Below are 27,099 nucleotides of genomic sequence, written 5' to 3'. Positions count from 1 at the left end.
CTTTTCATTTTAGTATCTTTTGCCAATCAAGATATTATTCTGCAGAATTATATACAAAATTTAAATGGTCTTAAGTTTCGTTTTATCAGTTCACAATTATCAATAATAAAAATTTACATATTGCGTCTAGGTCTGTTGAAATCTTGTCAATCACGAGTTGATATTGTGTCTAATTGGTATGCGTTTATATAACCTAGAATAAAAAGATTACCCTCCATGATCCAGACCGTCGAATGCATTTTGCAAAATTATTGACTAGTGATGCGTTTTACAGCAAAGAGCATCCTCTAAAATATTTTGCCAGCTTCTTCTTAAGCATTTGTCAATCACGTTATAAAAGATTGTGCAAGCAGTGGAGACAGTGGGGTGATGATTTGGCTATTGTGACCATATCATAATCATAAAATTGTTTACATCAGTTAAAGGAACAAAAAAGGTTTGTGGATAAAGTGGAGACATTTCTTTTTTAATGTGCATTTCTGCAATATTTATCGTATTTTTGTAAAATGAGGTGAAAATACAGCATGGGAGGAGCTTTGGGTAATGTGATCACAGGCACCTGAAGTATGGATAATACCCCCCCCCCTTTTTTTAATGAAAACAAGTTGTAAGAGTGTAATATGTCGACGGTGCGACCGTTAGAGCGAGCGCAAACTCTTCTGTTGTTTTAATTTAGATCGGGCTCGTCAAGCCGCACGTGACATTCGGTGCGTCTAGACTCTGACATCACATGACGTATGCAAATTGCAATATATATACCGAGAAAAAGCCTGAACAGTGCTGAAAGTTAAGGAAGAACGTTTTATTTTCTATTTATCTTCAATATATATCCATTAAATCAAGGCGAGTAAACTTTTTGTTGAACATTTGGCGTGATTCTCACGAGAACGTAGCTAAAACAAGTGATGCATTGTGGGTCCAAATTCGGCATCAAAAAATTCTATTGAATAAATGTGCAGAAGTCCGAATTTTCTCTTTGCACAGGCGTTGCTTTAAGAGCTCGCTATGCGAGCGGCGCTTCGCGCCGCCTCGCTGCGCTCGCTATAATATCTCAAAAATATGAAAAATTTTCCCGTCAAACACATCTATATGTCGATATAGGCAAGCAGATTGTACTTTTTTTTGCGTTTAAAATATGGCCCTATTCGGTATAATAAAAATACACAAGGTAAGAAACAAAAGTTGTAAACAAAAGGGGGGACCCCACTTCGAGACAGATTTTCAAAGTAAATACAGTGTTACCTATCATACATTTGCAAACACTCTGTCTGGAAGATGTTCTTTTACTAGTCTCTCTAACCTAAACCCCGCTATAAGCGTTTGATATGCCGTAATCAGACGATTTATTAATCGGATACATAGATTTTCTCCATTGGCAGCGTTGGAGGAGGTTTTGGAGTTGCTCATCTGTTTCGCCTTATCTGATTGGCTAAATGTAATACAGTTTAAATATCTAACCAATCAGAGAAGGTGAAACAGAAAAACAGCCCCAAAACCTCCTCCAACGCTGCCAATGGAGAAAATTTTATGTATCCGATTAATAAATCGTATATTTACGGCATATCAAACGATTATAGCGGGGTTTAGGTTAAAGAGACTAGTAAAAGTACATCTTCCAGACAGAATGTTTGCAAAAGTATGATAGGTAACACTGTATTTACCTTGGAAATCTGTCTCGAAGTGGGGTCCCCCCGTTTGTTTACAACTTTTGTTTCTTACCTTGTGTATTTTTATTATACCAAATAGGGCCATTAATGCATTATTTTTAAACGTAAGAAAAAGTACAATCTGCTTGCATATAACGACATATAGATGTGTTTGACGGGGAAATTTTATATTTTCGAGGTATTATACACTTTTACATTTTTTTTTTCATTAAAAAAAAGGGGGGTATTATCCATACTTCAGGTGCCTGTGATGTGATCCGAGAGTCTTCAGACTCTTAACCCCATTGCGACTTGTGCAGGGGAGAGTCAGAGTGGAGATTGAAAAGTGGGAGTTAATCGACACCTGCTGGTGTTGCAACTCTGCCTTCCTTTTACACCTTTATTTCTTGGAACTAACTCTCAAGATGCAAGAAATAAGTGAAGGGGTGATTCTTCTATGAATTAATTGTCATTGAAAGGTTACTATCGCCATATCATTGACAAATTAAGCATCGACACTTGAATTAGGTCGCCTCCTTGCAATTCGACTTCTTTGCGCATGATGTAAAATATTTTTGAATTTATCATGTTTAGGCCAAAATAAAAGTAAAGTTTGTTTGGAATTGCCTCCTGCCTCATTGAAATGCCCCCTCTTGAAAAAAAATTATTGACCAAAAGTAGGAACTTTTTTCTATCAATTTTTTTGCCCATTACATGTGTCACATGCACCATACAAAATACTGTAATATACAGGGCTCGACATTAACTTTTTTTCCTACTTGTCCATTTGGACAAATGACCAAGACATTTACTTGTCCGAATTTCAACTTTACTTGTCCGAAAATTTTCAATAAAGTTCAATAGTTTCAACTTGAAAATTAAAATTAAGTCCATTTATTTACACAAGTCATGCGCTTGATTGATTCTTGATGTTATTGATAAATACAACAGACACATAAAAGGAAATGTAATTTAGGCTTTTTGTCGTGACAATAAGAGAAACCTGTCAACATCAAACAATATTCACAATTTGTTTCGTATCTTCCATGACTTTTCAGTAGTATGCAATTAGTGAACTTCGATCCCGATCGATTGTGAACTCAATATTAATAAAGCGATGTATATCGGGATCAAAGTTTGGATTTCATGTACAGCTTCCGTCTTGAGACTACCAATTTAGCTTTCAACAGTCGTTCTTTTTATTTTTTAGAGACCCCTTTACATTAAAATGCACTTGTCCAATCGGACAAGTGCCCAGCAATATTCACTTGTCCGAATTTATTTTTCATTGGTACCGGACAAGCAGACAAGCGTTAATGTCGAGCCCTGAATATAGTGTCAGATCTATGTAATTTTTTTTGTTGATGGTAGATACTTTTTTTTTTTAAAGTCAGACTATGTATTTACTGTTTACGTAGATTTTTATAAAAACTTGAATTTTTCTTCAATTAAAAAAAAAAAATAATTTTCCTCCCTCCCTCTTGTGTCTGAAACCCTTCAGGCAGCAATTCCAAACAAACAATTTTTTAAGGAGGCCTTATTTTGAAATATTTTTTCCAGAGTGCTTAAAATCCAAAACTACTTTAATCACATTAAAGCACTATACATCTAGACGTCACATGATGTGGTTTTTAAGTTGCATAAGACAATCCTTTTAATCAGTAAAATTGATTTTTGTTTACATAGAAGATGGTGAAGAAGAGTGGTCGGATGTCATCTACGAGCCTGCGGAGTGGCGCGGCGATGCCCATGTTGATGATGGAATGCTGGGACGAGAGCCTTAGTCCGGTGCAGATAGCGGCCTACAAAGAAAAAGTACTGGAGTGTCAAAGGTCACAGGAAAAGGTCAGAGGGCACACAGAGTTAAAAATAATCAATATTAAGAAATGTTCTCATGTCTGAAGTTTAAAATTGTTAGTACGACTTTAGTTTGTTCATTTTCCTATAGTAGTATACTTTCAGATAAAATTCTTTGAGCTTAAACATGTAAGATTTGGCTTGATTTTACAGGCATGTGGTTAATTTCTTATATCAGCTGTTTACTTTGATTTTAAATTGTAAGGAAATTCTTCAAGTTTTCAGAGGCACTACTACAACTTAATTTCATGTTTTCATAGATAAAAGAGGCTCATCATGTTGTCATAGTGACCAGTTTTGAGTTCAGTATTTTATTTGTTTTAGGTGAGAGAAGCTCATCGCCTGGCCCAGCTCGGTAAAGCTATTGTTACTGTCCTTGATGATCCTCGGAAGCGCGTCCCTCCCCCGACACTACAGCAGCTCAGTCCTGAAGTGATACAGGGGGCCCAGGCGCCGCGATCTACACCACAGGGTACGTAAATAACTAAATAGATAACAGCCCTGAAGTGATACAGGGGGCCCAGGCGCCGCGATCGACACCACAGGGTACGTAAAAAACTAAATAGATAACAGTCCTGAAGTGATACAGGGGGCCCAGGCGCCGCGATCAACACCACAGGGTACGTAAAAAACTAAATAGATAACAGTCCTGACGTGATACAGGGGGCCCAGGCGCCGCGATCAACACCACAGGGTATGTAAAAAACTAAATAGATAACAGTCCTGAAGTGATACAGGGGGCCCAGGCGCCGCGATCAACACCACAGGGTATGTAAAAAACCATATAGATAACAGTCCTGACGTGATACAGGGGGCCCAGGCGCCGCGATCGACACCACAGGGTATGTAAATAGATAACTTAGGTTCCTGAATTAAATATGGGACCTAGGCACCTTCACTTCATCCACATTTTGCGTAAAAAAGATTATTTACAATTTATTCAATATCACTCGTCTGGTTAAAGATATCTTTTATCATGTTTATTTTAAATAAAAAAATCACAAGAATTATATAAACAGAAACCACAGTTCGCAAAAATTTTGTCTCGCTAATAAATATATACCAAATACTTAAGTCATAGTAATCTACAGTGGTCTTTAACATTTCAGAGCCACCAAGGTCTACTAGTCCTGATATTATCTTTATTGGGGAGAGTCCACCTGTACAGAAGACACCACCGGCACCACCCGCCCAGGTAGCTCAGGCCAGGGCACCGCTAAGTCACTTCCCTGCGGTTCCTCGACAGCTGGTACAGACCGTCCAGATGCCCGGGATTCAGGTAAAGCAAAAAAACAGCAAGAAAACTACAGTCAATGTGTTATGTATACGTTGAAACTTATCTAATCCAGACTGGTGTATTCTGAAATCCTGCCTAGCCTAAAATTAAAAAACTGAATTAAAATGCATGAATAAAGAGTGACTTTCCACTTTGTCTTTTGAGAATAGGACATTTTGCCCCCACCACCCCCCCCCCCTTTATTTTTTTAAATTAGTACATGTAATGTAACCAGTCTTACTTGGATAACAGAGAAAGGTGGGAGTGATATTTTTCAGACTGTAATATACTCAAAATGATTAGAATTTAACAGTGCTGTATTTTTCACATGACATTCTTGATTCTCAATGTAACAGCTGCAGAGGTTTCCCTCCCATCAGCCACAGACAACAGCGCTACAGATTCAAGGGGGAAGCATCATTATTCCTCAGAGAGGTACGTACCACCACCACCACCACCACACAATAATTACCTACCACAAAAACCACCCACCACAGGCATCAACAACAACAACCATCACTCCCACCCACTACAATAACCACCCAACACAACAACCATCCAACACAACAACCATCCACCACAACAACCACCCAACACAACAACCATCCAACACAACAACCATCCAACACAACCACCACCCACCTTAACAACCGACCACCATAACAACCACCCACCATAACAACAAACCACCACAATAACCAAGTACCCACCACAAAAACCACCAACCAGTGCTTTAAAGTCTGCAGATATCTCCCTGTTTTAAAACATAAAATGTATATTTCTCCATCAAAGTTTGATTTTGGGGGCAAATATTGGCCATGACCGCATCAAGTCCTTTTTAAAGTGTTATGCCAAAACAATCTACTTACCAATGGTTTGACATCAGATATTCAAAATTTATGTCATGCCAAACAATACACAATTTTAGATCATGAAAACAGTAATAAAAAAAAACCCACATACAAATGATTTATTAGGGAAGTAAATAAATAAAAACATAATCTGATCATTTGTAAAATCATTACTGATGATGTTTATATTTACAGCCAACATACAGCAAACTCTACAGCAGTTAACGCCAGTAGATGGCACCTATGGTATTGGGGTCAAAAGGGCATTACCACAGCAACTGGAGGACACCAGTCCGAAACGCAAGAGAGTGGAAACAGACAATCAAGGTGAAGGGTCATATATGATAAGACCATATTGATTTCATACATCAGGCCATCTTTAAAAAAATATTTGCTATTTTTTTTAAGGAATAAGAGGAATAAAAAAAAACAACAACAACAACAACAACAAAAAAATAGAGTCCTGGAAGGTAAAAAAAAGTTTTGAGTTGGGTTGTTTTTAGTCAGTCTGTTGGGAGAAGGCATCGAAGCAATTTTTTAAAAGATGGCCCCACTGTGTTTATATGACATCAGCATACTTGAATTAACTGATTTGTACACATTCAAGATAATGTATAAAGAAGGTGATGAAACTTTATGCAAAATGGAGAATATATGTAGATTCATTTTAAGCTCACCTGAGCTTTTCTGATCACATTTTGTCTGGCGTCCATCTGTCTGTCCATCTTTCTGTCTAGCTGTCCGTCTGTCTGTAAACTTTTCACATTTTCGACTTCTTCTCAAGAACCGCTGGGCCAATTTCAACCAAACTTGCCACAAAGTATCCTTGGGTGAAGAAGATTCAGGTTTGTTCAAATGAAGGGCCATGCCCTCATTCAAGGAGAGATAATTGGGAATTATTAAAAATTTGGTGGCATATTTAAAAAATCTTCTTCTCAAGAACCACTGTGCCAGGAAAGATGAAACTTATGGGGAAACATCCTCAGGTAGTACAGATTCAAGTTTGTTCAAATCATGACCCCTGGAGGTAGAGCGGGGCCAAAATGGCCGACCAAAGTTTTACATAGAAATATATAGGAAAATTCTTTAAAAATCTTCTTCTCAAGAATGACAAAGCCATAATTCATCATATTTATATGGAAGCATGCTCAGGTAGTGTAGATTCAAATTTGTTCAAATCATGACCCCCGGGGGTAGGGCGGGGCCAAAATGGCCGACCAAAGTTTAACAGAAATATATAGGAAAATTCTTTAAAAATCTTCTCAAGAATGACAATGCCATAATTCATCATATTTATAAGGAAGCATGCTCAAGTAGTGTAAATTCAAGTTTGTTCAAATTATGACCCCCGGGGGTAGGGCGGGGCCAAAATGGCCGACCAAAGTTTTTAAAGATATATATAAGAAAATTCTTTAAAAATCTTCTTCTCAAGAATGACAAAGCCATAATTCATCATATATATATGGAAGCATGCTCAGGTAGTGTAGATTCAAGTTTGTTCAAATCCTGACCCCCGGGGGGTAGGGCAGGGCATAAATGGCCGACCAAAGTTTAACATAGAAATGTATAGGAAAACTCTTTAAAAATATTCTTCTCAAGAATGACAAAGCCATAATTCATCATATTTATATGGAAGCATGCTCAAGTAGTAAAAATAGCAAATCCATGATTGGTCATGGGACTACTTTTGGATTTAAACTTTACAATAAAAAGCCATTTTCTTCTTTTTCCTACCCTTAGTGCTCAGGTGAGCGATGTGGCCCATGGGCCTCTTGTTTTCTTATAATTTTTTTTATTTATAAGATTTGGATTTCTCCATGAAAGAAACTTTTAACAGAAAACTGTATCCTGATTGATGATAATATGAACTTGCATAAATTATATGTATTTAAGAGGCATATATGTGCAGAATGATAATAGCAGCTTAGATTTCAACCATTGCAGTAAGTGTGAGATCTGTTTGATTGTAGGTAACTGGGTGCCGCTGGATGAGTTTTATTACGGAAAGATGGAGGGAGACCCAACATACAGCGAAGAAAAGAATGAATTCAGGTTCAAGGTCAGTAATTCAGGGTCAAGGTCACTAGTTAACCTTGTACTGAGGATACACATATATGAAGGTATATGTAAAATATATATTTAATGTTTATACAGCAGCAATACCTGTGTGCTATCTGACAACATTAAGACTGTGATGCACATCCAGTCTTTTCAGTACTTTGATTATATTGATGTTCTTTTGTAGTGTTGGTACTGCAATAAGATGTTGTATAACAACATTAAGGCAATGATGCACATCCAGGGCCATATTGACTCCAGTAAACAACAGAACATCGACCTGAGTGACCTGACGCAGTGTAAACACTGCTATAGACAGTTTGATACACCATTTGAGATGCAAACTCATGTGGAAAAGGTAACAATATTTGTCACTGTTTATAAACACTGCTACAGACAGGTTGATACATTATTTGAGATATTGATATGTCTATATATAGGTATATATGAATACTGTGAACGTACCTATGTTTCTATTTATAGGTACACATGAATAATATTAACATTCTAAATGTTTCTATGTATAGGTACATTATGAATAACGTGAATGTACTGATGTGCCTATTTATAGGTACATATGAATAATGTGAACATACTGATGTGTCTATTTATAGGTACATATGAATAACGTGAATGTGCTGATGTGCCGTATTTGTGAGCGGGACCACCAGTCACGTCAGGCCCTGATGACACACATGCGGGTCAATCACAATGCATGTGAGATGCCGTACATCTGCCAGCTATGTAAATTCCGATCTTCCATGTACAGTGACGTCGTCGACCATTTCAAAAAGGTAAGTAAGAATGACATGCTCAGGTCAAAGTCATAACATTTAGTTACATTACGTAGGTGCTTGTTATTTTTTTCACACATTGCAAGTTTTTAGCTCTACTGGTCAGAGACCAGAAGAGCTTATGCGATAGTAATGCGTCCGGCGTCCGTCCGTCTGTCCGTCTGTCTGTCTGTCTGTCCGTCTGTCCGTCTGTCTGTAAACAATTTTTGTCTCGCCTGCGACGAATGTCGCGAAGCGAGACATAGCGACCATAGATTCCGTCGTCGTCGTCGTCGTCGTCGGCGTCCAACTTTTGGTTAACCCAAATGTCAAAGTTTTATAAACTGCAATAACTTTCTCAAATTTTATTCAGTCTTCTTGAAATTTGGACACAATATTCAGTATGGATAAAAATTTATATCCCAAGTATGATTTTGAAAAAAAAAATTCAAATTTTTCCGTATTTTTTCCTTAAGTTGGACTTAGTTTTTTCATGATAATTTATGGTGAAGACCTATATTCCAGCAACTATAAGTTATAGGGATATGATAATTAGTCAGTGGATACATCATGGGTAACCACAAACGTCAGTACCAGAATTAGGTCATCTTGACCTACATTTTTCTGCATGAGTGACTTTGGTTAAATTTTTGGTGGAGGTCCATATCTCAGCATCTATAACTTATAATGGCATGATGATTTGTCATTGTACAGGTTATAAGTAACCAACAACATCAGTACCAGAATTAGGTCATTTTGACCTACATTTTTCTGCATGAATGACTTTGGTTAAATTGATAATGGAGGTTCATATTTCAGCAACTATAACTTATAGTGGCATGATAGTTAGTCAGTGGATACATCATGGGTAACCACAAACGCCTGTACCAGAATTAGGTCATCTTGACCTACATTTTTCCGCATGAGTGACTTTGCATAAATTTATGGTGGAGGTCCATATCTCAGCAACTATAACTTATAGTGGCATGATAATTTGTCAGTGGATACATCATGGGTAACCACAAACGCCTGTACCAGAATTAGGTCATCTTGACCTACATTTTTCCGCATGAGTGACTTTGCATAAATTTATGGTGGAGGTCCATATCTCAGCAACTATAACTTATAGTGGCATGATAATTTGTCAGTCTACACATCATGGGTAACCAACAATATCAGTACCATTTCTTACTAACCACAGCGACAGCAGGCGAGACACAGGGTTGCGGGCAACCCTTACGTACTTTTCAAAATGCTACTCCTCCTACAGTTTTGGTCTAATTTCAATATAACTTGGCACACAAGTAGACTACAATAAGATACATAATTCTGTATATCAGTTTTTGATTTCGATGAACGGTGTTGCCGTGGTTACTAAAAATAGAAATTTCTGTGAAATTCTTTCAAAATGCTACTCCTCCTACAGTTTTATTCTGATTTCATTATAACTTGGCACACAAGTAGAATACAATAAGATACATAATTCTGTGTATCGGTTTTTGATTTCGATGAACGGTGTTGCCGTGGTTACTAAAAATAGAATTTCTGTGAAATTGTTTCAAAATGCTACTCCTCCTACAGTTTTGGTTTGATTTCAGTATAACTTGGCACACAAGTAGACTACACCAAGATACATATTTCTATGCATCGGTTTTTGATTTCGATGAACGATGTTGCCGTGGTTACTAAAAATAGAATTTCTGTGAAATTCTTTCAAAATGCTACTCCTCCTACAGTTTTGGTCTGATTTCAGTATAACTTGGCACACAAGTAGACTACACTAAGATACATAATTCTGTATATCGGTTTTTGATTTCGATGAACGGTGTTGCCGTGGTTACTAAAAATAGAATTTCTGTGAAATTCTTTCAAAATGCTACTCCTCCTACAGTTTTGGTCTGATTTCAGTATAACTTGGCACATAAGTAGAATACACTAAGATACATAATTCTGTATATCGGTTTTTGATTTCGATGAACGGTGTTGCCGTGGTTACTAAAAATAGAAATTTCTGTGAAATTGTTTCAAAATGCTACTCCTCCTACAGTTTTGGTCTGATTTCAGTATAACTTGGCACACAAGTAGAATACACTAAGATACATAATTCCATGTATCGGTTTTTGATTTCGATGAACGGTGTTGCCGTGGTTACTAGAAATAGAAATATCTATAAAATTGATTCAAAATGCTACTCCTCCTACAGTTTTGGTCTGATTTCAGTATAATTTGGCACATAAGTAGAATACACTAAGATACATAATTCTGTATATCGAATTTTAATTTTGATGAACGGTGTTGCCGTGGTTACTAAAAATTGAAATGTCTGTAAAATTGTTTCAAAATGCTACTCCTCCTACAGTTTTGGTCTGATTTCAATATAACTTGGCACACAAGTAGACTACACTAAGAACATAAAGAGACTTTATCAACGATCATTATTCTATATATTGCTGTTGTAAAGTTTCAAATCCCAGCTGCTTAAGTACTCTTCTCTTCCTTTGCTATAAGTTCAAACCAGTAGAGCTTCAGTCTCGACAGAGACTTCTGGTTTACTCTCAACGGGATACATTACTCTCACTGTTATTAATTAATCTGACTGATTCATTTGTCAGTTAATTATTTACTGTTTCTCAGTACTTTCACAGTAAATAATTACTCTCATGGTAATGAACTTCATTTCAGAAACACGACAGCTCGCAGCACATTCTGTGTCTATACTGCCTTAAGGTGTTTGCGGTTAAGTTCGTGTCGCAAGGGTGGGGCCAGACCCAGACTTATTATGGACATCTCCTTAAGCATCAGTCTAAGTCCAACAGCAAGAAGTGCACCTTCTGTAGGCTGACCTTTGTCAACCCCGCCGACTGTAAAACACACAAAAAGAAGGACCATGCCGCCAATCAAAAGGGAATAGGTATGTTATATATAGTCAACCCCGCCGACTGTAAAACACACAAAAATAAGGACCACGTAGCCAACCAAAAGGGAATAGGTACGTTATACATAGTCAACCCAGCAGACGGTAAAACTCACAAAAAGAAGGATCATGCGGCCAATCAAAAGGGAATAGGTACGCTATATATAGTCAACCCCACAGACTGTAAAACTCATGAAAAGAAGGATCACGCGGCCAATCAAAAGGGAATAGGTAAGTTATATATAGTCAACCCAGCAGACTGTAAAACTCACAAAAAGAAGGATCACACGGCCAATCAAAAGGGAATAGGTACGTTATATCTAGTCAACCCCTCGGACTGTAAAACAAACAAAAAGAGGGATCACGCAGCCAATCAAAAGGGAATAGGTACGTTATATAAAGTCAACCCCTCGGACTGTAAAACCCACAAAAAGAGGGATCACGCGACCAATCAAAAGGGAATAGGTACGTTATATCTAGTCAACCCCGCGGACTGTAAAACTCGCAAAAAGAAGGACCACGTAGCCAATCAAAAGGGAATAGGTACGTTATATCTAGTCAACCCAGCAGACTGTAAAACCCACAAAAAGAAGGACCACGTAGCCAATCAAAAGGGAATAGGTACGTTATATATAGTCAACCCAGCAGACTGTAAAACTCACAAAAAGAAGGACCATAGGTTACAATAGACACTTTATTCTAGATTACAATATTCTATTCTAGACTTGTTCATTCTATTCTAGACTTGTACATTCTATTCTAGACTTGTCCATTATATTCTAGTTTTGTCCTTTCTATTCTAGATTCCAGACCCAGTGTCTATGGACAGGACATGATGATCAAGGTCCCGGAGTCTGGACTGTCCAGTAAACAGGCGCTGAAGTCCCTGAATGCCCCCGCCGTCAGTAAAGTCCTGGACTTCGGTGGAACGCGATTCCCTTACGCCGTGAACTACAACAGCTGTGTGGAGTGTAAAACTGTAATGGGGACACCGGATCATTTCAGGTAAATAAGGTCAAACAAAAATATATTTTGACTTTGTCTGATACTGATATTGGCATATATTGACCTGTAAGTTGTTAGATGCACATGTAGATATTTATCTATTGTCATAGATATATTGGTGTTATCATTACAGAAAACACATAGAGTGTTCCATGTGTCGATTTGCCACCAGTTGCAGCATCGCATATGCTAATCACATGATGGGCTTCCACTCGGGTCAAATGTCAAGCCTCAATCTGAACATACCCTGGGAACGACCAATGAAGGAGCCCATGCACTGTCTCTGTGGATTTGTCAGTCGCTATGGCAACAAGATTGGTCAGGAACCAATTATGTTAAAAGAATTAATTTATACAGTGTATTCGAAATACAATATTGACCGAGAATAATTTATAAGAAAGTGACAAAAATGTTTGACAACTGTTTCATAGACATGTACTAGACTAGCATTTAAAAGACTTTGTACACAATGTAATGGAGAATGCTATAATATGTTATCATTGGTCAATTTCTAGAGCAGTTATGTTTCTTGGCTTTTTCTGATTGGTCAGTAATTGTCATGATAAGTTTTCATTGGTTTACAGCAAATCACCTGGTGTACTGTACAAAGAGATCCTGTTATAGCACCAAGCCAGCCCCAGTCGTCAGGGAGACTGAAGGTCAGAACTTGAACTTTACTTCATCTAATATTCTTACTGAACTTTAACCTTTGTATTATTTTAAAATGTTTTATGGGTATTTAGTGCATGAGATATGCATTTGTTTTGAATATTAATATCTAGAATTCATCAGGAGGTATCAAAATTTGAGGATAAATGTATTTCTTGCTTGAGAATAAAAGAAATAAATGAAACTATTCGACAAATATTTATTAAACAAGGATTATTTTTAGCTCAAGAGGATGTTGACCCGAGATACAAACCTGGGGCCTCACTTCTAGATGCGCTGGGACTCGTAAAAAAGAAAAACGTTTCCACAAGTAAGTTTCATTGATGTTAAATGTGTTGAATTATGGAATACTGGTAATGTGGTGATATCTTTTTTAGAAATTTCCCACAATCCAGTGCTAAACACTTTGAGGTTAATTCTAGCTTTTTGATCAATGCTTTGTTTAGTCGTCTGTTTATTTTTTTCCACTAATATGGTGGGTTAATGGCGACATATTTTTTTCGTATATCAAGACTCAAATCAAACCATGATATCTCATACACAGTGGCATGGAGAAAAAATCTTTGAGATATCCAAGGATTTTAGATACAATGTACATGTATCAATTTTGAAATACATAAAAAGTAGTTGGGACTCGAAATCAGTAGTATTTCAGATATCAGTGAATAATGTTGGAAAATTTCGGTCATTTTTTTACGGGACTTTTTATATTCATTTGGTGATGCAATGTGCAAGAAGTAATACCCAGACGATTCGTGAATCTTTTATACATCTGTAAGTATAGCTAAAATATATTATCTGATGACAAAGTGAAATAAAAGGGGTAAGTTGTTGTTAAGTATTTTCATATAATTGTATTTTTTTGTAAGTTGAGATTTGATGATCACTTACTTCTGAAAATTCCTGTTTGTTTTGAATTCATGTTTTGTTATGTGAGAAAAATGAATCCAGAAAGTTGTTTAAGAATCATCTACAACCAGAAGAATTGCAGGGAAGACGAAGTTGTTTACCCTGAATGGGAGGAGTAAGTATTAACAATATGGTGCTCATCTTTAAATCTTGTTAAGTAACTATTTACATTTTATCAATGTTTTAAAGTACAGGCGAATTTATTTACTATTTCTGCGTTGATTTTGAGTCATTTTGGCTGGTTGGTTTGAGAGAAAATTGAGAGAGAAATGGACTTTTACGAGAAGCACTGACTTTCAGTTGACAGTTTACTTGACATTTAAACCTGGATCATATCTGGAGGTACAGAATTGATAATAGATAAGAACACCTTTCTAGTTGTTAGGAGCACTAACATGTGAAGGTCAGGAGTTGAGGGTAGGTTGGTTGTTGTTTTCTTTAAGAACAACTTATTTATGCTTTGAAATAACCCGTTATTTTGGTTGAATTAAATGGTGAGCTAAATATTTACCGTAATTTTCGGGTCATAGGTCGATGGGGTATATAGGTCGAAAGGCTCATTTTCAGCCTTAATTTCTGAAAAATCCTAAGATAGGACGAACTTACTATATAGGACGAGGCTTTGTTTCCCGTTTTCTAAAGATTCTTACGCAGATACAACGTATCAGAACAGGTAGACCTCTATAATTACCGGGGTAATTCCGTGACATGAACGTATCAAGAAAACAAACAGGTATTTTAATGAGTAGAGCATTTTAATAAAGTTTTTAAAAAAATGTAGTTAAAACTTCGTTGAATTGTGTTACTACTTATTTTTCTCCAACTTTCCTGTTCAATGCCTCCGTAGTTTCATACTGTTGTTAAACCAGAGGCATAAATAACACGTAAACACGTTCTTATTTTACAGGTATAATTCGGGAAATATTCGAGAAAAAAGAATAATAATTCTGCTTTCAGAACAACTTGGACACATTCCTAATATATTTATTCAGACATTATTTACCGGTGGTCGACAATTGCTTCGATGTCCGCCATTTTCAATTTTGTTCTTCAGGGATTTGCTAAAACCCGCAAACGACCATTGAATGTATATATAAAGCAACAGTAAAGAATTGAAATAATATTACCACGCTATAAGTTTAATTATATATTTAATTGAGAGTATCGGTACATTCACAATTTGACAGTCATTATCAATTTCATGGCTTTGTTTGTTCAATGATGTGTAACACTAATACCCTATAACGGCACGTGGATCTGCTAATCATGCCCTGAGGGTATTAAACCAACACACTAATTTGTCAGGTGTTAAAACCTTTGCGTGTACACACAGTGTAAATCCTTTTATCTGTGAGACAATTAAAATTCTGTTAGAAGCCAATCTTTGTATAGCGCTAATTCATTTGACCGGTATTTTAATTAAATAAAATAAAAAAAAATAGATATAGTAATGACTATCGGTTTATTTGGTAATTAAATTTAGGAATTGATTGGCAACAATTTATTTCACTCATTTTACACATAAATAAATATAAGACTGTAACAATAAAAAAAATTAATACTATTTCAATTTATCAATCTACTAATAAATGGTAAAACACTACAGTTGTGATCTTGAAAAATTTTCCGTATTTTAAATTTTGATCCGGTTGCGGTTTTACTTTTAGTAAACGGTAGCGACTTCCTAACTTCACAAGATGGCTACCGCATGATGGCAACACGTTGAGGAATTATTTACTTGATGAAGCACAGTTTTTTCCTTTGTCATCAACGGATATGTAATGGAATTTATTTTGTAAGAAAGCTATAAAATAAATATTTTATTGTTTACCTAGGCATTAATTTTTCTGCGTAAAATAATGAAAAAAGTTATGAAAGTGGCACAGATTTGCTTTGAAATTGACGTAAATTTTATTGATTTTGGGGCATTTTTCGTAAACTTGAGCCTTAGAAAGGTCGAATTCGTATATTGGTCGACCTCAGCGGTTCTGAGAAAAAAAGTATCGACCTATAATCCGAAAATTACGGTATATCGTAAAACAGCTTCAGTACCTTGTTCTAGAGTAAAAGTAAGCTGTCAACTGTAAAGTCAGTGCTACTCATAAAAGTCCAGAATTTAACGAGAGTAAAATTGAAATAAATATTCACTGAGAAGAAAAGGTAGAAGATATCACCACATTAATCAGTATACATAAATCTATGTATTGAAAAACTTAAGGTATTATTTGAAATTTGATGATCAAGGATAAGTTTAAGTGTACAATACAATTTTAAGCCACATTTTAAAAGCATATCAATGTTGGAAATATTTGTATTTTATATATTTCACTTGTTAAAAAAAAAAAATCAAATTTAACAACCAGAAAAAAAGAAAAGCAAAAAGATTTCTTTTTAATGGAGAAGTAAAGGTATTTTTATGTCTCACTTCAGATCCTAATGAAGACGAGATGAAAAGTGTAATAACATTTGAAAATAACACTGAAAGAATGGTTCCTGAACTATTGGATAATGGTGAGAGAATAAATGAGACAAACAAAGAGGTTACAAATGAGGCAATAACAAATGAGGAACCTGAAACTACTACAAAGGAGAAATCTGATAACGAGGCTAAAGCAATCGGAGAATTTGAAAGTGAGGCTACAACAAATAAGGAATCTGAGAGTGAGGCTGCAACAAAGGAGAAATCGAAGAGTGAGGCTGAAATTGATAAAGATTATGAAAAGGAGGTTACAGCAAATACAAGGTTTGATAGTGAGGCTACAACTAATAAGAAAACTGAAAGTGAGGCTGAAATAGATAAAGATTCTGAAAAGGAGGCTGCTGCAAATGAGGAATCTGAAAGTGAGGCTGAAATAGATAAAGATCCTGAAAAGGAGGCTGTAGTAAATGAGAAATCTGAAAGTGAGGTTGCAAGGAAATTAATGAAGGTATGAGATATGTATATGATTTGATACCATCCAAAACCTCCTTTCCCAAAAAAGAAAAAAAACAAATTAAAAGCACTCTTTCAGATTTAAATGAAAGGTTATGACACAATTTGTTCCATCTAAAGCCCTTTCTCTAAAGGTCCAATTTAAAATTTAAAAAAAAATTAAAATATACTTTATATTTTACAGCATAGTGAGTTAACATTCACTGTAACTGAGAGTTACCAAAGAGAAGAGACAGATGAAAACAATGCTGATAATTCATCTATTACAATGCCAGACGAGCTGAAACAAAATGTTCAAACAGATCTTAAAGCTGAAAAAGACTTTGCTCCAGAACAGCTGCATTCCTCAGATCATCCAGCTGAAACTGTGGCGTTAGATTTGTCCCATGTTAGCATGATACAGCCAAGCAAAGAAGATCTTAATGATGAAGTTGATGATGATGAATGTGATGACGATGATAGTCGTAGCATGACACAGACAGACAGCAGAGATATTGATGATGAAGTTCCAGAAGATGTCCTTGTTGACAATTATAGTGTAAACATGGCACATCCAGGCAATGAAGATATTGTTGAGGAAGTTACTGAAGATATTGGTAGCCATATCAATGATGGTATTAGCATGACAAAATCAAGCATTGAAGATCTTGGTGTTGAAGTTAATGGTGATGTTGATGACAATGTGAGTGTTAGCATGAAGGAGACAGGCAGCAAATATATTGGTGATGAAATTACAGAAGATGATGATGACTATGATAGTGCTAGCATTAAACATCCAGACATCAAAGATATTGGTGATGCAGTGAATGAACATGGTGTTGATGACAGTTTTAGAGTTTGCATGCCCAATTCAGGCAGTGAAGATCTTAATGGTGAAGCTAAAGAAGATATTGGTAGCCATAACAATGAAAGTAATAGCATGACAAAATCAAGCATTGAAGATCTGGATGTTGAAGGTAATGGTGATGTTGATAACAATGAGGGTTTTAGCATGAAGCAGACAGGCAGCAAAGATATTGGTGATGAAGTCACTGATGGTGCTGGTAATGAAGATAATACTGTAAACATGACACACCCAGGCAGTGAAGATATTGGTGCTAATGTGAATGAAGATGTTGATGATGATGATGAAAGTGTAAGCATGATACCGCCAGGCAGTAAAGATGTTGTTGAGGAAATTACTAAAGATGTTGGTAGCCATAACAATGATAGTGTTAGCATGTCAGAATCAAGCATTGAAGATCTTGAAGGTGATGTTGATAACAAAGAGAGTGTAAGCATGAAGCAGACAGGCACTGAAGATGTTGTTGATGAAGTTACTGAAGATGTTGATGACGATTGTTTTAGAGTTAGCATGTCACAGTTATGCAGTGAAGATCTTAATGCTGAAGTTAATGGAGATGTTAATGATGACAATGATAGCATGATACAGCCAGACAGCAAAGTCACAGATGATAAAGTTTTTGATGTTGTCGATGATGATTATAGTGTTAGGAGACAACCAGGCAGGGAAAATATTGGTGATGAAGATGCTGGTGAAGATGGTGATAGAGTACTTAGCATAACACAGCAATGCAGCAAAGATCTAAAAGATGAACTTAATAAAGTTGTTGTTGATGGGGATGATAGTGTGAGCCTGATACAGCCAAGAATGGAACATATTAATGATGAACTTAATGAAGATGTTTGTGATGATAAAGAAAGTGTTAGCATGACACAGCCAGCAAATGAAGTTCTAAATGCCGCAGTTTATAAAGATGTTGATAGTGACAATAGTGGAAACATGATAAAGCCGGGCAGTGAAGATCCTAATGATGATGAAGTTACCGATTATGTTGCTGATGATGATTATAATGTTATCATACAACCAGGCTCCAAAGATGTTGATCATGAAGTTACAAAAGATGTCTACATTGACATTGATAGTGTGAGCATGACACGGCCAGGCAATGAAGATTGGGAAGATGATGTAGGTGATGATACTAGTGATGATGATAATGAGGAAGAAGATGATATTCCTTCAGAAGAGAAAAGACTTTCAAGCCATGAAGAAGTGGAGGAGGTGGATACTGAGGATGTCAGGCTGGTAATTACTGACAGAGATGAAAAGGAGATGATGAGTGGTAAAGGTCTTCCTTATGGGGAATTCATAATCAGAGCAGAGGACAATCCCAATATATACACCAGAAAGCTTGCAAGAAACATGGATCAAAGTAATAGCCAGCAATCCATTGAGAAACTGAATTGTGTGAGGAAGAAAAAGCACTGTTGTTTTATATGCCAGAAAATGTCCTTTCATTTGCCCTCCCATTTTTCACTCCATCACAGTTCAGACCCAGCTGTAGTCGGAGCTCTGAGCTGTAATGTGACTAACAGGAAAAAAATTTATGACAGATTACGTGCCAGGGGAGATCACTTACACAACACAATGGTGATGAAGGAAGGGAAAGGGGAACTAATTCTCTCATGCAGAAAAGGGAGATTTAATTCCAAGGATTTCGGTCCTTGTCCAAAGTGTCTTGTTTGGCTGCACACCAGGAATCTAAAAAAACACCAGAGAAAATTTCATAACTGTTCACTAGGTGACAGTAAATGGGGGTGCAGATCAACTTTTGTGAACCACACGCAAGGCACTGTTCTAATTTATACACTTTCCAAACCAAGAACACAGGATAAGCCAGGTAATATTTGTTGAAGGTTACCACATAAATACAGTCAAACTTGTTTTAAGAGGCCACCTTTGGGAAGTCTGGAAACTGGCCACTTAAGACAGGTGGCCTCTTATTCCAGTTTGCCCTCAAAAAGGACATTTGTCAATAAATAAACCACATTAAGCACTACAGTTTAATTAATTAATCATAATTAAACAGTTCAATTTCACAAAAGCTTTTTATGTGTATATATAATAATTAAAGCTCATTTAAAAAGAATACTAAAGAATTCGAAATGTTTAAGGTTTTGTGCATGTTTCTGTTCCTACATATTAGTTAAACATCATGCATTCATAAGTGTGCTTTTGTTCCATTGAATTATTAAAAAAATCTTTAAATTAATACATATAGTGCCTGACTATTATCCTTTTTATAAAGAAAAAAATACACAAAAATACAGCTTAATGGTTAATAAAATAAATCATAGGAATTTAAGTAAAAATATGTAAATAAAATTCACTTACATGTGTTAAAGAGATAGTCAGCAGTGTACCCCCCAACTTAATCAATCGGTAATTAACTTACTTATTGAAGTTTATAAAGTCTGATTAATTTTATTTTTTATAAAGCTGTCAGAATTTCTATATAACATACACAAAAATCAAATTAACCAGTTGACCAGAGATATGTACTTACGCAGTTGAAAATCATTCCATAACACAGGTGTCAAATGCAGTAGAGCGTGACTAATCCCTATCGATCGTCTCTTGATAGTGAAATTCACGAGATAATCATGCCATATGAAGCACTTTGTTTTTACAAGAGTAGCAATTAGGGCTTCTACGTGGAATCTAAATCTAAAGGTGTGAATTTCTTTAGCTAGAGCTCGAGAAAAGTATCAATTGTACAGTAATAAAATTCTTTTAATTTTTCAATCAGCGATCTTGAAAAATGATTACAAATTGATCTAACAGGACAAATATTTATCTTTTTCATGAACAAAAACCGAGTTCAGCGTATCTAAAAACAATTTCTTTAATTGCATTAATAGGTTAAATTGACTATCGAGGATATAATTGCCCAAGCCATCACGTTTAAAACTGATAGAATCGCAACAAGTGACGAAATGGCCGCCTATTACAGTGTCAACAAGGCTATTGGGGGAGGATTTGAGTGGCCGCTGGCCGCGTTACACAGGTGGCCGTTTATTCCAGTTAAAATATGTAGTAAAAATCATCGGGGGGAACAAAAAGTGGCCGCTGACTGCAAGTGGCCGTTGATTTCGGGTGGCCGCTAAGACAAGTTTGACTGTACTTAAACAAAATGCTCCAAGCTTTAGTGAATTAATGGGAAAATTTAAAATTTAGGATTGAGAATTCTGGGAGGTTATGAATAACTAGATCTTTTATTTTTATTTATTTTAAGGTAGCTCAGCTGAAGAACCATCACATAGAAAATTATTTCATGAAAATGAGAATGAGAAGCTACCAAAGGAAGAAAACCCGTTGTTACTTCAGTCCTCAAAATCTGATGTTGGAACCACTTTTCCTGACAAGTTGGCTTCAGCTTTAACCAAGAGTTTTGATAGACAAGAGCAAAATGAGCATAACACAGGAAATTTTTGTAGTGGAATTCCAGATGTTGAGCAGAATTATCAAACAGAGCATCCAGTTGTAGCAGAAAAAGAATCACCTGTACGTCAGCCGGGTGAGGGAAAGTTATCAGTTTCTGATGTAAGTGTTGCAAACCCAGGCAGTGAAGCTCTGGAACAAGATCTAAGTGATGATGTCAGTGATGATGAGGAGGAAGAAGAGGATATTGTTCCTTCACTGGGGAATGCTAGGAAGGAACTAGACAATTTATATGGAAGTAGCTTTCCACATCGAAGCCATCAATTAGTTGAAGAAGAAAAAAATGAAATTGACAATATGGATGAATCTGATGACGTTGGGGTTAGAAGAGATGAAGAGGCAATGAGTGAAGATGATTTTTCTTCAGAGGAGGCCATTGTCAGGGTGACAGACAATACAAAGCCTTTCATTAGAAGAGTTTTAAAAACAGAAAATTCCATTGTTATTGCAGAAGATAATCCGAAGATTTACATTAAAAAGGCTTTGAAGAGTGTAGACATTAGTAATAGCGGTCAACCCACAGAGAAACTTGAGCGTGCGTATCATCAGAAGCACTGTTGCTTTTTCTGCCAGAAAATGACTCTTCATATACGTGATCACTTGGTGAGGCGTCACGGATCAGACCCTACTGTACAGGAAGCACTCAGTGTTAACCGATTTGATAGATTCAAGCACATACGGGCAAAGGGGGATCATTTACACAACATGAAAGTAATGAAGGAAGGCAAAGGGGAGCTCATTCTCTCTCGTAGAACGGGGAGTTTTATTTCCGAAGATTTCAAACCTTGCCCTGAGTGCCTTGAATGGATGCATTGGAGATCGATTAATAGACACTACAGGAGGTTTCATAAGCATTGCGAAAAGATCAGTCAGTTGGAGAGCAATACCACTTTGGATGGCAAGAAGCAACATGCTGTTTCGGTCTCTACATCATCAGAGTGTATCTTACAGGACAAGTCAGGTAATACAGGTAGGTTAAGAATGTAAGCTTTAGATAAGGCCAAAAAAAATAATTTCTTGGTTCTCAGGCCCTTCCTCATTTCTTCCAAGGGTGCCTCATTGACCCTTTTTATTGCTAAATCAATAAAATAAAAAAAAATAAATCACCTCCCTCATCATTTTTTGGGGTTTTGTACAATGTAAAAAGCTGCCTCATAATGTTTTGGGGGCAATAAAAAAGAAAAAAAAATGCCTTTCTCCCTCATCATATTTCTTGAAAAAAGGCCTGAGAACCCAGGAATTAACTTTGCATAGCCTAAAAGAAACAAGATGTATTGTAATTGGGGAACTATGCTTTGTGGGGCAATGTGATGTATCTTTGTAAAATTTTACGTAAACATAATACATGTAAAAGGCACATGTTTTGATATTTCATTTCAGTATCTATCAACAAAAACTTTGCCAAATGTTATTAATTTCCCCTACAACAGAGTAGTACCATTTAATCATTATCATTTAATCCTTATCAGCGAGAAAAAATTTTCTTAAATTGTTGTTTTTGATTTTTATAATCTTTAGGAATATCAATATACATGAGAGTGAAATTTTTGCCAGCACACTGTTTCGCTTAATTATACGAAAATAAATTTCTCATGAATAAAAGGTGTTTACAGTACTGTTCTACATGTGCAATTGAAGTGCAAATATTCCTTATCTAATTCTAAATTCAATTTTAGCTATCTAAGCACCCTCGATAATAATGCCAAAATTAAACTGCGTATACAGTACTCTTTAACTTCTAATAATCACTTTGTCTTTCAATTTTGGTTATTTTTTCAGTTACCTCAACCAAAACTTACCACAGAGAAGAGACACATGTTGATAATGGTGATAATTCATCAAGAAGAATACCAGATGTTGCTATGGATCAAGGTTCTAATACAGAACAAAAAGCTGTAGCTGAGAAGGAGTCTTCTGAAAAACAACTTAATGAGAGAAATTTCTCAGAATTATCAACTGCAACTACGGATTTGAATTTGTCCCATCTAAGCACGACACAGCAAAGCAGTGCAGGTCCGGAAGAAGATGTTAATGATGATGTCAGAGATGATGATAATAGCAAGGAAGAAGAAGATGAGGTTCTTTCAAAGAGTAGGAAGAAACTGGATAATTTATATGGCAGTAGCATTCCAATTCAAAGCCATGAACTAGTCGTGGAAGTAAAAACTGAAGTTGACGATATGGGTGTGTCTGTGGAGGAGAGGGAAAAGATGAGTAAAGATGATTTTGACGATGGTGGTGATAGAGGAGATGAAGAGGCAATGAGTGAAGTTGATTCTTCTTTAGAAGAGGTCATTGTCAGGGTGGCAGAGAATACAAAGATTTACCTTAACGATCCCAGGACAGAAGATACCATTGTTAGGGCAGAGGACAATCCAAAGATATACATCAAAAAAGTTTTGAAGAATACAGACATTAGTGATCAACCCACAAAGAAACAAGATTGTGAGGATAATCAGAGGCATTGTTGCTTTTTATGCCAGAAAATGACACACCATTTGCCTGACCACCTCGCGAGGTGTCACAGGTCAGACCCAGCTGTGCAGGAAGCACTGATGAGTGACCAAAAGGGAAGGTTTGACCAGATACAGGCAAAGGGAGATCATTTACACAACATGAAAGTAGTGAAGGAGGGCAAAGGGGAGTTAATTCTCTTGCAGACACGAGAAAGATTCATATCTAAAGATTACCAGCCGTGCTTTAATTGTTTGAAGTGGATGCATAAGAGGTATTTTGAAACACATTTTAGAAATGTTCATAAGAAACCTAAAGAAATAGACCGTGGCCGTGCAGGGATGATGAATGTATATCACCACACGCCAGTGGCTAGCTATAGAGAGCCAGTAGCTGCAGAACCTACACAAGCGCAGCACAATTCTGATAATGTGTCTGCGCAAGTAAATCTTATCTATTCTCACAATAAAGGGACACAGAAAGAGGCCAGGAGATTGGACAAACAGAAATGGTCAATAGAAGAGAAAGAGGAATTAAAGTTGTATTTCGGTGACTTCCTTGTGAAGAGGACTTGTCCTACGAGACTTCAGTGTCTAGATATTCTTCAGAGGAGTAGAGTGATGGGCGGTGTATTACATAGGATAAACTGGCAGTGCATCATAACGAAAATCTCACATGAAAATAGGAGAAACTGTAAATCTACGAGTACTGGAAACTTTCAGTTGAAGAGGAAAGCCAACAAGGCAAAGTCCAGAGCCAAGAACATGAAAACATCATGGGAAAAAGCCATGAGCAAGTCTATTCAGACATCCCATAAAGTGTTAGCACGTAAAAAATCGAAAAGTGGACTGAAGCACAAGTCTGGAAAAAGAATTAGCGATTTGTCTGCTATGTTTAAACGGAAACGCTGGACAGAAGAGGAGGAGCGTGAACTAAACTTTTACTTTGGCAGCTACCTCGCATCCAAAACTTGTCCATCTAAAAGGGAATGTATGAAGGTCATAGCAAAGAGTGCTGAGCGCGGGGGAGTGATACACAAAAGGTACTGGCAAAATATCATCAAGAAGATATCGGCTGTAAACAACAAAAACAGAAAATTGGTAGGTGTGTCCACTGAAAATAAAAATCCGGAGGAAACGAAATTACCTAAAACAGAAACAAGCGTTGAAGAACATGACAAAAAACCGTCTGAGACAGAAACAAGCATTGAAGAACATGACAAAAAACCGGCTGAGCCAGAAACAAGCATTGAAGAATGTGACAAAAAAGCTGCGGAAACATTGGAAAATAGACAAAAAGATGCCACATCAAGCGTTACTTTGCCTCTGAAGTCAGCCAGTAACCAGGAAAAAGAGGACTCTGAGAGGTTTTCCCACATTGTTGAGCATAAGATCTGGTCTAAAGAGGAATTAGACGAACTACAACTATACCTGGGAGACTTCCTGGCCACCAAGACGTGTCCTTCAAAGAAGCGGTGCTTGGAAGCCATAGAATGGAGCCGAGAGAAGGGAGGGGTGCTCCAAAACAGATACTATCACAACATTATCAAGAAAATCTCCTTCGAAAACAATAAAAAGCGAAAATCTGAAGAGAAACACATTGGAAATTTCGATTCTGATAAAACTGTTAGAACAAAATCAGTGTCCAGCAAAGTGCCTAATAAAAAGTCAAACAAATCATCGTCAAGCAAGACATCCACTAGTGGTAAATCTGAAGCCTCGAAAAATATTCATGAGCGAAAACGTTGGTCAGAAGAAGACGAGGAAGAGATCAGGAAATATTTTGGCGAGTTCCTGTCAGCAGGAACGTGTCCCTCTAAGAAACATTGTTTAAAGGCCATAGAGAAAAGCAAACAGAGCGGTGGAACTCTGCACACACGATACTGGCACAATATTGTAAAGAAAGTATCGAATTTAAACATAAAACGTTCAAAGTTTTCCAAACCAAATTGAATCTTATGCCCTTTTGGGTGTTAAAACTAGTATTCAGATACTTGATTAGATATAGACGGGTTTTAAACAGGGGACTTGAAGGCAAATGATAATACTAGTACTCAGGATACACAAAGACAGGTGTGATATAAGGGACTTAAATGTAAAGGGATGTGTAAGATTTTTGTCTTTAAGCTTTCACAATTGCATTAGATTTTGTGTTCTTTGCGTGAATTAACAATATGTATGAATGATACAGTCTGTATGTATTATTCAATAAATTTTGATTCACTGTAGCAATTGTAATATAGTTTTCAATTGGTCTTTATTTCGACTTCTGGATCAAACTAATGTAGTACCTGGTAATATTGTTGCCTCAGTTACATGAATTGGAAGACAATATATACCGGTATATATATCTATTTTTAAATACCAATGTGATCATCAATCCGAAATGATTAATAAAAGTGATAAAAACCGTAAACCAAACCTTGCATGTATTGCTAAAAGAAATTCAACACAGCACTGGAGAAATTACAGACTCGACTCTCACAGAGAGGGTAGATAGTACAATTACAGCTCAATGCACTTTTTAAGCTCACATGGTTTTTTGCACAAATTAAGATCACATGGTTATAATATGATATTGTGTATCGAGAAAACAAAATACATTTTAAAGTGTTTGTTTACAAAATTTGAGTTTTATTTCATTTACTGAAACATAATTTACACAAATCGATTGGTAGAACTTTGATATATTCATGGCTGAAAAATAACAACTATTTTCAATTGAGTTTTTGTGGTTTCTTGCCAATTGTAACTGTCTTTTTACCTGTAAGCCCGTTCTTTTCAAAGCAATAGCTCTTGTCAGAAACATAGACATGGGTACAGTACAGCTACTGTAATTTGTATTTTCTGTACATTTTGACTCTCTAACTCGGGATGGTATAAGTATTTTTCATAGGTTTGGCTGCTCTCTATGTTAATAAGGTAGGATATTTAAGAGACAACTTCTAAAATCTAGAATCATGAAAGATTCATCCCACTGCAAGATTTTAGTGTTTCAAACCGTAAATGCAGAAGAATTTTCCTTTTTATGAAGGAATTTACTACTAGTATTCAAAAAAATAAACAATACTTCATTATCCTACCCTTTAGTGTGGTTTCCTTTTGCAATATTATCTTTTTTCAGTGCTACATTTCGACGAAACCAAGAGGAGTATTTTAAATGAGCAAAGATTTTTTTAAAAAATACTCACTTTTAAGAAGAAAATTTTAACTACATGGGATCAAGGAAGGCTCGTTTTATACAATGTGTAAAAACCAATGGTAGAATTGTATAGTCGAAACATTCTACCATTTATTTATATTTTTTTCCTTTTAAACATCCATTTTGGATAATAATTTTAAAAGACATTTATGCTTGACATTATATATGTAATATAACGAAGGGTTAAATGCCATTGTACTGCAGTTAGAAAATGGTAATTTTTATTACAATAATGTGACCTTAATTTGTGCGAAAAACCATGGGAGCTTAGA

At 36.3% G+C, this 27,099-nt stretch overlaps 1 protein-coding gene across 3 annotated transcripts; it reads left to right on the top strand.

The window, feature by feature from the left end:
- Window positions 1–166: 166 nt before the first annotated feature.
- On the top strand, window positions 167–25,853 carry LOC134245743 (uncharacterized). 3 transcript variants are annotated; one of them, XM_062728000.1, is made up of 18 exons: window positions 167–436; window positions 3,333–3,491; window positions 3,828–3,975; window positions 4,613–4,782; window positions 5,136–5,214; window positions 5,826–5,957; window positions 7,601–7,689; window positions 7,876–8,046; window positions 8,303–8,482; window positions 11,144–11,372; window positions 12,179–12,380; window positions 12,514–12,698; window positions 12,965–13,039; window positions 13,273–13,359; window positions 16,389–16,885; window positions 17,075–19,571; window positions 20,967–22,133; window positions 22,952–25,853. In XM_062728000.1, exons 2-18 carry the CDS (start codon window positions 3,336–3,338, stop codon window positions 25,576–25,578), a joined length of 8,691 nt encoding a protein of 2,896 aa, XP_062583984.1. In that variant the 5' UTR covers window positions 167–436; window positions 3,333–3,335; the 3' UTR covers window positions 25,579–25,853. The 3 variants fall into 3 exon arrangements, with proteins under 3 accessions (XP_062583984.1, XP_062583982.1, XP_062583983.1); XM_062727998.1 differs by having other exon boundaries at window positions 168–436; window positions 20,967–22,142; XM_062727999.1 differs by having other exon boundaries at window positions 168–440; window positions 20,967–22,142.
- Window positions 25,854–27,099: the final 1,246 nt, after the last annotated feature.

The sequence above is a fragment of the Saccostrea cucullata genome, unplaced genomic scaffold, assembly GCF_032062105.1.
Source record: "Saccostrea cucullata isolate Sc308-1 unplaced genomic scaffold, CSIRO_AGI_Scuc_v1 ctg2335, whole genome shotgun sequence".
In the NCBI taxonomy this organism is placed as follows: Eukaryota; Metazoa; Mollusca; class Bivalvia; order Ostreida; family Ostreidae; genus Saccostrea; species Saccostrea cuccullata.
The sequence above is the reverse complement of the archived record's forward strand: the minus strand, read 5'-3'. Positions and strand labels throughout refer to the sequence as shown.

Excerpts from the sequence above, each read along its gene's own strand:
- LOC134245743 (XM_062727998.1), top strand. The coding sequence starts at position 3,336 with ATGGTGAAGAAGAGTGGTCGGATGTCATCTACGAGCCTGCGGAGTGGC. Across the intron at positions 11,373-12,178 it reads CGCCAATCAAAAGGGAATAG|ATTCCAGACCCAGTGTCTAT; the intron begins GTATGTTATATA and ends TTTCTATTCTAG. Across the intron at positions 12,381-12,513 it reads GGGACACCGGATCATTTCAG|AAAACACATAGAGTGTTCCA; the intron begins GTAAATAAGGTC and ends TTATCATTACAG.